This window comes from Megalopta genalis, chromosome 11 (genome assembly GCF_051020955.1).
Source record: "Megalopta genalis isolate 19385.01 chromosome 11, iyMegGena1_principal, whole genome shotgun sequence".
In the NCBI taxonomy this organism is placed as follows: domain Eukaryota; kingdom Metazoa; phylum Arthropoda; class Insecta; order Hymenoptera; family Halictidae; genus Megalopta; species Megalopta genalis.
The window spans coordinates 6,278,204-6,292,976 of NC_135023.1; the positions used below are offsets into that span (position 1 = coordinate 6,278,204).

At 49.2% G+C, this 14,773-nt stretch overlaps 2 protein-coding genes across 4 annotated transcripts in view; one reads left to right on the forward strand and one right to left on the reverse strand.

Annotated features, from left to right (window-relative positions):
* LOC117226063 (uncharacterized) overlaps positions 1 to 3,410 on the reverse strand; it is a 60,584-nt gene extending 57,174 nt beyond the window's left edge. The window contains exon 1 of the mRNA XM_076525206.1: positions 3,130 to 3,410. The gene's annotated coding sequence lies outside the window, so the exon portion shown is untranslated. The remainder of the gene's footprint in view (positions 1 to 3,129) is intronic.
* Positions 1 to 14,773, forward strand: part of LOC117226055 (extracellular serine/threonine protein CG31145) — a 118,713-nt gene that overhangs the window by 41,641 nt on the left and 62,299 nt on the right. For 2 of the 3 annotated variants that reach the window (XM_076525188.1, XM_076525189.1), the window contains one exon: positions 11,508 to 13,917. In XM_076525188.1, coding sequence (XP_076381303.1) covers positions 12,941 to 13,917 — 977 coding nt within the window. In that variant the 5' untranslated portion in view covers positions 11,508 to 12,940. Of the gene's footprint in view, positions 1 to 10,554; positions 11,039 to 11,507; positions 13,918 to 14,773 lie in introns of those variants that run through there. The other variant, XM_033480010.2, reaches the window with a different exon arrangement.

The window sequence follows — 14,773 nt, forward strand, 5'->3', positions numbered from 1 at the left end:
AGCAGGCCGCAGCCAAGGGAAGCAGCATAAATCCGAGCCCGGTCGAAACGAGTAAATCAGAGAGACGGAGAGAGTTCAATGAAGTTCTCTATTCAGCCGAAAGCTGAAACTACGGATTCGATTCCGCGGGAATAATCATCTCGAATGGAGCCGTGATTCTCCGGGCCGCGCCCGGTAACTTCTTTTCCCGGCGGTGTTAATTGCCGTTAATTGAATCGCCGCGGAAGGTGGAGGCGTGCCGGACGATGCTTAATTAAACGTTTCACTCGGCGAGCGCGGATTTGTCAGAATGCCGCGTGCCATCCAAGTACACAACGCTGACTTCCGAGTCGGCTAGTTGCACGCTCGGTTTCGCGTTTTATTTACCGACGAGCGACGTTTCTCCTCTTCTCCCTCGCTCCTGTCCTGCTGAAATGATCGATGAAACGCGGGACACGGCGAGATCGACAAAGGATGCTCGGAAAACGCGGAAAACTCCTTAACACGGTGGACAGAATAATTAAAGAATAACAGGACAACAAGAAACGAAAGGGTACATTAGTGAATTTTTATGAAAATGACTGGAGTATGGTCTACGTTTTTGGGGTCGCTGGTGATCCCGGCATTTATCAGTTAAAAATGAAAGGAGTAGGCCAACGTGTACGAGATAATCTCGCCGATTTTCGGCACGGAACGGGGCCGCGTCTCGTTGGCGTGTTATTTCTTCTTTATTTTCGGCGGCAGTGTAATTATGACGGTTTCATTTATTCATGCTCATCTAGTGGAATTGCCGCGTGAAATGCATTAATAAGCATACGAGATGCATTCGATGCGAGCAATCAGAGCAGAATTTAGATTATTTTTTTAATAAAATATCACCGGGATTACAGGGGTTTGGCGAAAGGTCCGACGAAAAAAAAAAACAACAGATCCGATGCTTTTTTCAGCAGACCCCGTGCGCACACCTGTGTGCACCTGCATGCACGCGTGCACGTATGCGCCGGTCTTTTTTTGTAGCCGCGCGTCTCGTTTCCACGCTGCTGACAGCCGCGTGTTCGGCTCTCAGGTATGTAGCTACCGCTCGCAGTTTTCACGTTGCAATTCGTTTTACGACTTCGCGAAATTACGCGTCTCTCCGCTTCGCGCCGCACCGCGCCGCGTCGCATCGCACCCCGCCGCGTGTAGTCTCGTTACGCGCGTCGAAAATCGCGCTGGATTTCCAGGTTTTTGGCCGCGACGGAAATTTCGTGCGGAATTCAATGAGCGTGTTCAATGGGGGAGAACGAGTCGCGTCGCGTCAGCCTGTCGGAGACACACAATGCTCCGTTGTCGCGGCATTGCCAGAGAATTGTTATAAACAAGTCCGGCGTCGTTTAATTAACACCGGCGGCGATGAAACGCGCCGGCCGCGCGTACAGTTCGCTTGAAATTCATTAGCTCGTAATTTCCCGGCGTTCGTCATCAATTTTCCATCGTTTTCCCCGCGAACCGACGTCGACGCAGACACCGACGCTCGTAAGCCGCGCTCCCTTGCATCATTATTTTCCCCGTACGATTGGCGTCGTTGCACAGCCTGACAAAACAGGAAAGATGCTCGGCTCGGATAGCGTTATAAAAAATCGAAGCCAAAGGTTATTTGGCTAGGTTATATATTGAACAACTGTACACCAGTCGCACAGATCTATAAAAATGTTTCTGAGAAATTATTTGATAAGCTTGCAGCATACGTAGATAGCAGATTTCACGCATTTACGAAATAAGCGGACGAAATACAGAGCAGAACGACGATATCGACAAGATGTCAGGATTTAATGGTATTATTCGTGACTCGATGATATTATTTGTAACACGATAATATGATTTGTAACGCGATGATATTATTTGTAACTCGATGATATTGTTCGCAAGTCGATGTCATTCAATAAATCCGTAACATTTGTATTATTTCGCGCGAAGATGCACGGTCCGACTACAATAGAGAAATCATAGAAAGTTTGAAAGTAAATCCGTTTCTGTCATCAAAATAATTAGAGTCGCGTTCAGCGTTTCGTAGGTCCAATGTTTAATTCGCAATCTGCGAGGATCGTGACTCTTGTGCATCTAATTGAAGTGGCAATTTGTATGCATAAAATCTGCATTTTCCGAGTTATCCGCTCGATTCGAAGTTAAATAGGCAGCCGCCCTCGAGTCGGAATTTCTTTTGGGGATATTTGGATCGCGAATATTCGTAATCGCGGTGAAAAGTGCTGTTGAATGTGGAAACGGTAGGTAATATTCGGTATCTGGAGTGCCGGTGCTATTCATTGATGCGCATTCACGGTGCATCCGCGATGAATGAGTCGCGTGCAATCTGATTGCCTGCGGCGGATCGACACCAGAAATTCGCGACCCGCGGCTAATTAATTCGGGGACGAGGATCGCGGCCGTTGCGACGGGACAGGTGGGTTACTGTTAGAACCGGCGCGGCGGGAGGATCCCCGCTAATTCTGATCGGCAAGAAGTCTTAATTGCCGTGACGATTGCGCGCCGGCCAAAGCGTGAACGAGCCTCGAACATACTAACGGCGCTGCCTAATTACTGAATCGCGGACCCTTGCGCGTTTATACGGAGTCTGCGAATGAAAAAGCTCGTCTCGCACGCTGTATTTTTGCTGGAACGTTGCTCTTCCTAGTTCGCGAAACATTCCGGCATCGTCGAGGATTCTGCTGGATAATTCACGAACCTCTGTCGATTGCGTGAATACATTTTCCGACAATTCTATCGAATGTTCACGCACGCGATCGGTGGACGAACCCGGGAATAAAAGCCGGGCGAGTTTTCGGCGGCGGAAAAAGGTCGTGTGATAAAATTCGCTCGATCTCGGAAAAAATTGTATTCAAAGCTCGATCGCGCTATCGCGGAAAAGTATTTAAATACCTTGCCGGATGATCGATAAACGTTGTTCAATGGAACAAAGTATACGAGTGGCCACGCACGGCTGAAATAAATAAATAAATAAATAAATTCTTCGATGCTTTTCGAAGCCCCCGCAACCGGCCGATACGCAGCGACGCCTGGCGCAACAAATAAATATCGAATACATTTTATCTTTCGCCGAGCAAACATTTACCGGACAGCTTTCGTCCGTACTTTCTCGCGTTTTATACGTACCGGCGGTCAGAAGTTCCATGATAGAGCACCAGCGGGTGGAGAGGAACGATGATTGTCGAGGGCGGACCGTTAATTACGTTGTTAATTAAATGCACCGAGATACTCCGACGAAATTAAAGCGAGGCTGATAATATTGGATTCGCTATCGTCGAACGGAAGGAGCGGCGCGTGTAAGAAAATTGTGATTCAGAACCTGGGGGGGGGGGGGGGTCGAGTTATTAATTAAGTTAATAATCAGCCGAGGAGCCGGGGGCAGTGTAAACTCTGCAGAGCCGAGCCGAGCCGAGCCGCGTCGAGCCGGCACGCGCGAGCGAAACAGACTGCGTGTAATTAGTGTGCTTAACCGAGGACGGAATATTAGGGCCGGGGGAGTTGCGTGAAGGAACGCGAAGAATTATTTCTGTTGCGCAACGCGCGACAGATACGTGACGTTCTATTACCGGGTAATAACCGGTCTGCTTAACGAGCCTTGTTTGGAAAAATAACCGCGCTAAAACGCAGCTAATAACGACGGATGACCGTATACGCGACCGAGAACGAGTCGTTTTTCTTTGCGCGATTTATTTCAGTACATGTCGAAGACGAAGCAGGTTTCCACTCCCCGAAACTAGGGCAGCGGTGAGTTTTTTTTATTATCATTCGAGAAACGTCGCCCGGCTCGCATTTTCTTACCCCTTTTATAATCACCTTTAATAATTTGCCGGATAGGGTTGGCGAAGCGATGGAAAACGAAAGAGGGCGAGAGGAGAGGGCGGCGGGGGTGCAGGAGGTGTTCCGACGCCATGGAGCTTTTTAATACGACCATTCTTCCGGGGGAGTAAGCTCTCCCGTTTCTGGGGAACGGATTGCAATTAATTAAGGCGCTTAAGCGGTCTGTGTGCGAAGAGGCAGCCGGGAGGAGCAAAAGGAATCGGCGGAACCCGAACGGAACGGATCGCGTTTTAATTCCGCGCCCTTTAAACGCGCGAAACTTCCAGAAAATAATTCGACCCCGACAGAACCGCGAAGAAGCTCCGCGTCCGTTGGGAAAATAAAAATAATTCGCGCGATTGAAAAATCCGTCTGCCGCGTCGACGAGCAACGCCGCTCGATTTTACAGGAATCTGTATTCGGACGAATCGTAGAACACGCGAATTAAAACGGGACACGTCCTCGCCTAGGAGCACGTGTTTGCTATTTTAATCGCGGCACCGCTCGTTTCGGCGCGCCGCGTTTTAATCGGTCGGAGGAAATCAAAGGAGCGATTAGAACGGGCGCCGTTCGAACAGGGCCGCGACGCGACGGCCCCGGGAGAATTGTGCGGTCACGATTTTAATAAATTGCGAGCCGAACGAAACAGCTAAACGGTTTGCATTCGATAAAACCAGAGGTGTCTTGCCGCTGCCTCTAATTTCCAATAAAGCGAGCGACGAACGCCGCCGCGTTACAACGACGACAACCGCACGCGAGGCATTCCGATAAAATTGGCATGCGCTTTTCGGACATCTCGCGCCGCCTGATTCCAGATTCCGCTCGTACACTCGACCTTCTGTTTTATTTAACCATTCCCCGTGCAATATTTAAATGATCCACGAGCGGCGGACCCGAGCACCTATAGACTGTTTCTCTCGTGGCCGTTTCCATCCCGTCGCATCCGTCTGCTTTGCATATTCTTTGCTCCCGTCGCTCGCTTCCTTTGCCCCCGTTGCTGCTGCGCTCTCCCAGCCGACGCTTTAACTGTCTTCTGAATTTTTTCGGACTACCAAACTCCGTCAAGATTCCCCGAAATTTTCTATTCGAACGCGGCTCGCCGTTTCAGGAATCCGCGATTTTATTCCCTCGAAATACTTTGCTGGACGTTCGATGCGAATTTTGATCGCCGCGACTTTTAAACCACTCGCGGCACGATTCCTTTCGCAACCGCGTCGATAATTTTAGTATTACCAAATTTGTTTATATTTAAAAGAAAAAAATCTGTTAAAAGCGTGTAACTGCTGCACGAGTCGAAAAATTCAATTTCATATGCATAAAATGCACTGGGTTATATAAAATGAAAATACTACAGCTCGAAGGGTTAATAATCTCTGCTTGGAAAAAAAGCAAGAAGCTTGGCAGATTTCGAGATCTTACAAACGCGCAACGTGTTTTCCAAACGAAACGCGCGTGTGTGTTGGCCGCTGTTCCTTCCGAAGGTGTTTGTTCTCACTTTCGGTACCTTGGAACGTTCTCGCGAAAAAATGTATTCCCCGTCCGGCGGCGGCGGCGGCGGAACGACCATAAGCTCGGAAACGAATATGCCTTGTTGTTTGCTCGGAACAGAATCTCCTGGCGATTGTTGGCGGACGTACCTCCGCGTTTATTATTCGCCGAGCACCGGCTGGAAATAAGAAGTATACATCCGGAGATTCACTGGTATCATCCTCGTCACCGAGGGAACGAGAGACTTGGAGCGTGTTGCTTGCCGACAACTTCGGAACTCGGGGGACCCCGTCCAAGTTACCGGGAAGCTGCTGTCTCTCTTGATCTTCACCTTTTTCACCGGTCCCGGTGAAACAACGTCTAGATCGCGCCTCGATCTCCGCCACAAAGAAGGAGCGATTCAATTAGGTCGTCGAAGAGGCGAGATACTCTTCCGAGAGTATTTTTCGTCGTCCCCGTGGTCGCCGGACAAGCGTTGCTCGTCGTTTCACGAGGAAAATCCTCTTTGTAGACCCGGCTACCGTCGCTGAACTTATCGAATTGCCACAATAAATTTCGAGACTTCGGCTAATAGCTTTCGTATCAGGATCTTGCCAGAGATTCATACGCGGGGACATTTTTAACTCTTAACTACTATACTAGCATCGGGTCGAGGAGTGACAGTAGAATATACAATGTCTCTCTAATTGACGCTCAGATTGTCCATAAAAATTTGGGAAGAGGAGACACGATTATTCGAGCCTTGCATAACCCTGACATAATCTTAACAATTCGTAACTATAAAAACGAACAGCAAGACTCGAATAATCGTATCTCCTGTTCCCAAATTGTCCATTTTTGTGGACAATCCGAGCGTCGATTAGAGAGACATTACTATAATCCGAATGCTGTGCATTCAGCCACCTTTAGTTCGTAGTAAAAATTTAGGCGGTCGAAGACAACGTGCAATTTATAACACAGGATTAAAGAAAGAAGAGAACCGAATTTTTGCCTAATTCAATGGCAAGGAACTATAAAGCGTACGCGACGCGTGACACACGAGTGAGGTTACAAGGTGGCTATCCGTGTGTTATATAATGTCGTTTCGCAATTGTGGACATTGCGTGGACATAAACACTGGTTCTGGCGATAAGATTATAGAAGCTATACCAGTTAGTGGTTATTTAAGAGACGGAGTTAATCTTTATTTCTTTGACGATACATTTCATTAAAATTCCATTGGAACATCAGCTTGACGTGCGGCTGTTAAAAATACAATGTTATGCAAATGTGCAGGAATGTTTGCGAGTAGCCTGGTCGTTATAAAAAAGAAGGTTCGCGACCCTCGGGTCGTAAGAGGTCGACCAGGATAAATTACGCCTCGCGATCGATTTACAACAAAGCTCGATTTTTCTCGGCGCGTTTCGTTAGCTAGGTTACGGGAACCCGATCGGACCGCAGAAGTTCCTCCCGATCGTTTCCTGCATCGATCGAGAGAGTCCTCGCAGCCGCAAGTCAGAAAAGTTCGGAAGCGAGGTCGCCGGGAACTATTCCGCAAACGCATACTGTTCGAGTTTCTAATCCAACGGCTTCTAATTATGCGACGCGTACTCCACGGACGCGGCTCGGCGCGGCGCGGCGACCGTGTATTCGCCTTAATAATCGAAATTTCTAATTAGAAGGGAGCACGCGGGCCGGTCCCGGGCTCTTAGCGTTATCGCAGGAAATCGGCGCCGGCTTACAATTAGCCCCGGCGTATTTATATTCGCGGAGTTGCGCACGTGCGGCTGCGAGCCGCGCGGTTCGTTTTCCGCACGCGTTCGCTTCCGGTCGCGGTCGATGAGAACTCCTCTTCTTCGGGAGAGGCTTCTTTCGCTCCCGCGGGATTAAACTGCGTCGATGGGTTTTTCGCGGGAACGTGACGATAAGGAGCGGAACGAAGATGGATCCTTCGTCGCGGCAAATATTCCTTATCTTATTCGAAATGAAACTTTTTCTTGTTCCCATCCGATTTTCCCGAGGCGATAAGATACCTGGGATACATACAGAGTTTTTCAAATTGATGTCAAGGTTATATATAATATAATATAATATTGGGTTGGCAACTAAGTAATTGCCGATTTGTTCAATGAAATAAAAAATTTCTTTTTACTTGGAATGAAGTTTAGTCTGTAATGTATTTTCCATTTTGTTCGATGACCTTTTGCCATCTCTCCGACAACTTGAAAATTCCACGCTCGTAGAAAGTCTGATCCTTTTCGGCCAAAAACTGAGTTAAGTGAGATTTTACAGCGTCATCGGCATTAAAAGTTTTACCACGAAGGGAGTTGTCCAGGGATCGAAATAAGTGGTAATCCGATGACGCGAGATCAGGGCTATATTGGTGGGTGTAACATCAATTCCCAACCAATATCCATCAATTTTTGCCGTGTGGACAAAGACGTGTGCGGCATAGCATTGTTCTGCTGGAAAATGACACCTTTACGATCGACCGATTCTGGTCGCTTTTCCTTGACCGCTGCATTCAATTTGTCCAGTTGCTAACATTCGCGGATAATAAAAAATAACATAATAATAATAATAATAATTTTATAATATAACATTTACGGATATCATAAAAATGGGACTGAGAGACATCTATATAACTGAAATCGGCAATTACTCAGTTGCCAACCCAATAAAAATCATGACAAGATATACATAACATAATAATAATAATAATAATAATAATAATAATAATAATAATAATTTTATAATATAACATTTACGGATATCACAAAAATGGGAGTGAGAGACATCTATAACTGAAATCGGCAATTACTTAGTTGCCAACCCAATAGAAATCATGACAAGATATACATAACATAATAATAATAATAATAATAATAATAATAATAATAATAATAATAATAATAATAATAATTTTATAATATAACATTTACGGATATCACAAAAATGGGAGTGAGAGACATCTATAACTGAAATCGGCAATAACTTAGTTGCCAACCCAATATAATATAATATATATATATATATATAATATACAATATAATATAATATAATACAATATAACTTTGACATAATCTTGACATATATTGGTCGCATCGAGTATCGTGACGTGATCGTGATCGTGATCGTTAAACGCCATGGGACGTTCAGATTTGTATTACGAGATCTTTTCGGTTCTTCATTACTGTTTCAGTGAGAACCGATATGCATAATGTAACCAGTTCGAAACGGTTATTTCCGGAACCTTTTCAATCACCAAGTTACACCCGACTTGGCCCAGCTTTCCCAGCCAAACCTCTGCGAATCGTTGCAGGACCAAGCGTGGACAAGGTCGTAGAACGAGCGTAAGTTCTCGCCAAGATGTAACCGTTTTGCTAACCGAGAGCGCAGTTTTTCCGGAATTGGCCGGACTAATGCGTCCAAGAGGAGATCGTAGCGCGACGATTTACGATCCGCTTGGCGTGCCTCGCTTTGTCGCATCCGTAAAACGATTGGAAATCGTTGTCGTTCCGCCGGAATCTTTGATCGGAACAGTTACCAGGACACGGCACTCCTACGCTCTCCTCCTACGCCCCGGAACGCTCCGGTTCGTCGAAGCGGATCGTTCGCGTGGGTCCAAACGAAGGCGGTTTTGCTGTATGCAAGTTTCCCTCGGGCCGATACCGGGCGACGAGTACGAGGCGCCATTGAAATTCCGGGCGTTCTTCCCCGATAATAAAGATAGCTGCTACCATTGACATTTCTCTGCCGCGCCGGTGAAGGAAGTGCCGCCATAAAGCCCGGCCAAGGGTGTAACGCGGGGGTGTAACGTCACGCGACCCCGTTGTCTCTGCGTTACGCGTGATCGAACTCTCAACTCGAGCGGAGATTCCTCTCTCTCTCTCTCTCTCTCTCTCTCTCTCTCTCCTGCTGACGAAGTTATTGTTTTTATCAGGAATGGACGGCGAGGCGCCGCGTCGTCGAACGAGACATGATTTCATCTGTCTGTACAAAGTGGCGGACTATTTTCTTAATCTACGCAACCGGCGCTGAATTATCGATTTTATGGCGCAGGCTGCCTTGAGCCCACTTTGCGTTGCAATTTTCGTCGCTGACTCACTCGGACGTTTCTCGGTCGTTCGTGGTATGCATTGCTCCGAATTGTCGTTTGCAATTTCCTTCTAATCCGAAGGATCTCGGGAAACGTTCGACAGATCGATTCAATTTTCTAGAGTAATCGTAAAACACCTGCAGCATCGAGTCGGCGACGCAATCGATCGGAAACGGTGTTAACGCGACGTTTACGGAACGCGTCAGAATCACCCGCGGCCAAAGTTCTAACCCTTTGTATTGCACTTGAAGCTGTTTAATCTCGCGCGACGCTATCCATTGTTCGAGTCGGCGAAAGATTGAATATTAGGTCGAGTCATGAATAACATCTGTTTTTTATCAGACACTTACTCCGTCTTATTTCTTCTTTTGTTTTATATTTTATTTATTTCGAACCCTTATCTATTTAGCGACAGGAAAAACTCGTTTGTCCCGGTGACTTGTAGTGGGTAGATGCGAACAATAGATTCTACCTAGCTGCATCGGATGTTATTTACGACTCGACCTAATATAACTGTGTCAAACTGTCAGTAAAGATTAAATATAACGCATACGATGACCCGGCGAGACCGAGTAACGTGCTGGACATTTAATAAGACCAAACAGATGTATAGTCGGAACGACGATACGACGAGAGATACGTTGAAAAACAAGGAGCGAACGAGAAGATACGACGAGCGATCTGTGGCCAGTTGGCGAAGACAAGGTCATTGCAAGGAAAAAAGGAAAGAAACGAGAGGAATTATATTATCAGCCGAGGAACGGCGATTGGGCCGGATTTTAGCGAGCAGAGTGCGATAGCGTGTTTCTCGGTAAAGATAACACAAGGCGACCATCGACCCCGTCGAACGGAGGCTGAAAGGAACAACGTAACGAGGTGTGCCCACGCGGGCAGACGAGGCACACAAGAAGAGCCGGGTCTCTCCAGAAATAATTCAACGCTCGATGGTGTAATAATAGCCGTATTGCAGGCGTTTTATCGAGTTTCCTTGCAGGTGCACACGAGCCGGAGCCGTTGCCGTTGCCGGAGAGCCGAAGAGCCGGCGTTGGCCACCGGTGTCGGATGGACTGGGTCAAGGTGGAGCCTTTAAGGGGATGGCCCCGAGGTGCGGGAGTGGTGCGAGGGTGGTGCGAGGGTGGGTGCCGGCCGCGTCTCTCCCTTGGCCTCTGAAAGAGCCGCGATATCAACTGTGAAATAGAGTGACGGTAATGGTGTGCTTCGTGTTGCGGGAGTGGCCATTACAGTTATCGCAAAAGTCGCGTCATAAAGAGGATGCCTGGGTCTCGGTGCTGGAGGATCGGCCACCAGACCGAGATCGTAAAGGTCGCCGTGTCGCTCTACCTATTCCACCGGTCTTTTATACCAGCAAAACATCGTCCGCGTCCAGACAGACCGCATAATTCAATATCCGCGGCGACCGACCGCTGATTTTAACGACACCCGGCCAGATTCTCGCTTACTCGCCTACGATAACGTCTTCCTGTCCTGCGGAACCACCCTCGCTACCGACTATGCTACCCGCTCGGGGCTAATGGAGTCGCTCAACGCTGTTCGCGATTACAGAACCCAGAAGAGAAACATTAGCTCTCTTGCGGCAGCTGCTCTTCGCCGAGTCTGTTCTCTTGTCGTGAATATTTAAGCATCGAAGTAGATGTACGTATGCAATAAAGATAAATTTTCCTCTCGCTCCGAGAAATTATTCGCTAAAACACTAAGCTCACTCGGAGCTATCGATGAACCCTAATAATGTACAGTAGTGTCTCTCTAATCGAACCTCGCGGCTCGTTTTTTATGGTTATCGATTGTCAACAACTGTAAAAACGAGCTGCAAGGCTCGAGTAATCGTATCTCCTCTTCCCAAATTGTCCAGTTTTCTGCACAATCTGAGCGTCAATTAGCAAAGCGATAGCATATATACCATATATAGCATATATAGCGATAGCATATATAGCAGAGCGTCTTCGTAGCAGACGTTAGAAACAATCTTTAGTCGATCGTCGTACAAGCCGCGATTTCCAAAGAAAAAGACCGAGTGCACGAGTTCCAATTCGTCTTGGCGAACAGCTCGCGAGGAAACTCTAGTTAGCATACTTTCTCAACGCATTCCTTTTGTGTTTTCCAGGTGACGGATCGAAATCGAAAGGCTGACAGTGTTCGAGCCGCGTGAAAGTGACCGACCGGCAAGGATTCCGCGCGTCGTTAGTGACCCAGGTGAGAGGACATTCGTCAAAACGTCCTCGTTAACGATTCGCGCGATCCGCGATCGACACACCGAGGCTTCCCGGGGTTTCCGTATCGGGAGGAACTCTGGACGAGAGGAGATGTCCTTTAAATGGTTCGGAGGCCGAGACAGCACGTGCAAGCCGCCAGACATTCAAAGATAGCGAGTGGAGGTCGGCCGAGCAGGCCTTCGACGGCGGGCCAGTTACCCGAGGTTCGGGCAGCTCGATCGAAGATGAGGACTCGCGGTTCCGTGATCGAAGGAACGGTAGAACGAAGATCAAGAAGAGCCTGAGCGACCGAGCACCATCGTCGAAACCCGACCAGAAGTCGTTCAACTGCTTCGACAGGCCTAGGATCAAGTTCACCTTCAGCGAGAAGGTTCGAAGATCCGATCGCGAAGAAGCCGACGATCCTCCCGGTGATCTCCCGAGGGTCAAAACAGAGCCGACTCGCGGCAAGTTACACAAAAGCGACTCGTTCCTGAAGAAGCTCGTCCGGAGCTCGAAAGACAACATCGCCGAGGGCTGCGAGCGTCTGGTGAGGAACATCCAGAAGAGTCCGTCGGTTCTTCGGAGGAAATTTCTGTCGCACGAGGAGCCTGCCGCGGTCGTCGATGAGAAGCCCGTGGCTCCTCTGCGGAGGCAAAGGTCCACAAGGAGACCTCTGAAAGTCGACGAAGCAGCGGCAACATCACCGGCAGCGGTAGCATCTCCTAACGATTGCTGCGAGGAATCCCCAGCAGCTCGTGTTTCCATCTGTCCTAGCAAGGACGCTATCTCTCTGGCAAACGAGAGCCGCGATACCCGTGGGACAGACCGCGAGACTCTTGTAAACGAGTCTGTTAGGCTGGTCCCAGGCGGCCGGGTTCGCCGGAATAGTTGTGTACCGGCCGACGACGCGAGCTCCTCGAAGAGCGTCTCGGTGGAGGACGTGGAGGATTTGATTAGGTCGGAGAACAACCTCCGGTTGCTGGAGCAGCGAGTGCTGATCAGAAGGCGGATAGAGAAGTCGGCGAAGCTGTTCGAGGCGCTGCAGTCGGAGCAGCTGCGTTCCTGGAGCGAGGAGAACTTGGCGAAGAAGGGCTCGAAGGTCGCCAGGCATCGGCTGGACCCGGTGACAGCGAACTGCTCGCCTCTCGCCCACAGACGCTTCGTCGTCGAGGTGTCAAGGTCGCGGCAAACCGAGAGGAAGGCTACGAGCGGCTGGCAGGCTTCGTGGAAAGCGAAGCGATCGCCGCCGCCGGACGAGTGGCAGGTTCATAGGTCGACCGAGTCACGGCGGATCGGCGATAAGGAGTCGGACGATAAGCCCGAGCCGGCGAGGAAGTCGTGGATGCCCAGTGAGGAGCTGGACGCTCGTCAGCCGGCCACGTCGACCGTGGTAAAATGCAAACTTGCGAATTTCACCGACTGCCGACAGCTCGAGGCTGGCCACGAGGAGGGGACTGGCCGATGCCAGCTTGCGGAGAGGCCAAGTAAACACGAGCTAGTCGCAGGACAGCCCGAGAACTCGACCGAGGTGGATCATAATCGACCGGAAGTAACCGTTCCCGACCCATCGGCGCCGGTTCACGCCGCCATCGATATAGACTGCGTCGAAGATGACCGGCCCGACGAGCAGCAGCTAGCGAACGCTTTGCCGCAGGTGTCCGATCGAACCGCCGCATGGAGAACCTGTCTCGACTCGGCCGCTGGCATCCCGAACTCTGACGGACCGCCGGAACCTTTGGTCCTGGTCGACCAGGTCGCCAAGAAGCCCAGGTGCAAGCCTCTGCCGAGACTCGTCCGCAAGAAGAGAGCCAACAGAGTCCTCGGGAAGACCCCGGATCCCAGCGAGCCGAAGATGAAATTCCCTATCAGGATGATCAGGATCAAGGACAAGCTGATGCTGGGCCTCAGCGCCTTCACGATTCTGTTCACCATCCTGCTGGTGATGGACCTTCAGATGGACCTAGGTTACAGTGGGCATCATCTCGTTCCGAGTCACGGGAGGGTGAGGTTCGGGGACGATCCGAACTCGGACACCATTTACAATAACTTTCGAAGGAAGTTCCTGCAGAGAGTGAACGCTAGCAAGGAGCAGACGAGCGGCGACGTGTCCGGGACCACTCAGAACAGTGCCAGGGACGTTGGCAGCGAGCGTAGGGACTCTAGGACCGAGAAAACCGTGGTGCACGACGGTTTTCCGGATTTAGTGGACATTGTGGTGAAGGGTTACGGTGTCAGTGTGTACGACGGGGTGGCCAGGATCAGCGGGGAGGACCACTCGTACAACCCCACCCTCGGCGAACTGAAGAAGATCAACCCTAAGTGAGTCCTTCTCTTTTGCTCTGTTCCAGATTCTTATTTGTTTCTCTGCATGCATCGACCTGTTCGACGATGGTTCTGCGAAATTAATGGCTGTTCTCGATTCGGTTTTGGTTTTCATATTTCAGAGCGACGTTGATGCAGAATGTTTAAAGATTCACGCGGAATCCACATTATCCGAGTCGTCCATATTTCTGAGCCGAGTCGACAGACTTCTCTGCTTGATCTCCGATAAATATTTCATTGGTTTTCTTGTTAACAGTCTTTCGCGCGGAACGCGACACGATTTCGGTCGGTATCGATCATTAATTCATCGTCCGTATCCGAGAGAGAACACTTTCGCCGATAAAACAATATTTATGTGTTCGACTTTAAATAAGAGCGACAGTCATTGCCTTTGGAAAAGCTGAATAATTGATCGCGCGGCCAATACCTTGTCCGGCTCGAAATCCGTGAATTTTAAAGGACCGCGACGGTTGCCGGGGATGCTTATTATCGACGAAATACAGTTAAGCTTCTCGGAATAGCGTTCATCGATCATCCGTTAGTTTCGCAACTCAGGAAATCTCGAACTGTGCAGATAATGACGGTCGATGCAAAAATTTTCCGCCAGTCCCCGACCTCGGTGAAAATATCTGTCCCCGTTTCGTCCGGAGATAAGCCATTTCCATTCAACCGACGAGTTTAAATCTCGTCTGACCGGCCGTCCGAATCTCCTAAACCGATTTTCAGAAACTCTCAACGGAATCCCTCGGATCGCCGTGTTTTCCCGCTCTGGCATAGTTCCGCTGTCAGGTGAAAAGTACAATTAACACGTTCGAGCGTCGCGATGGTCGCATATGGGTGACATTGATTTTTC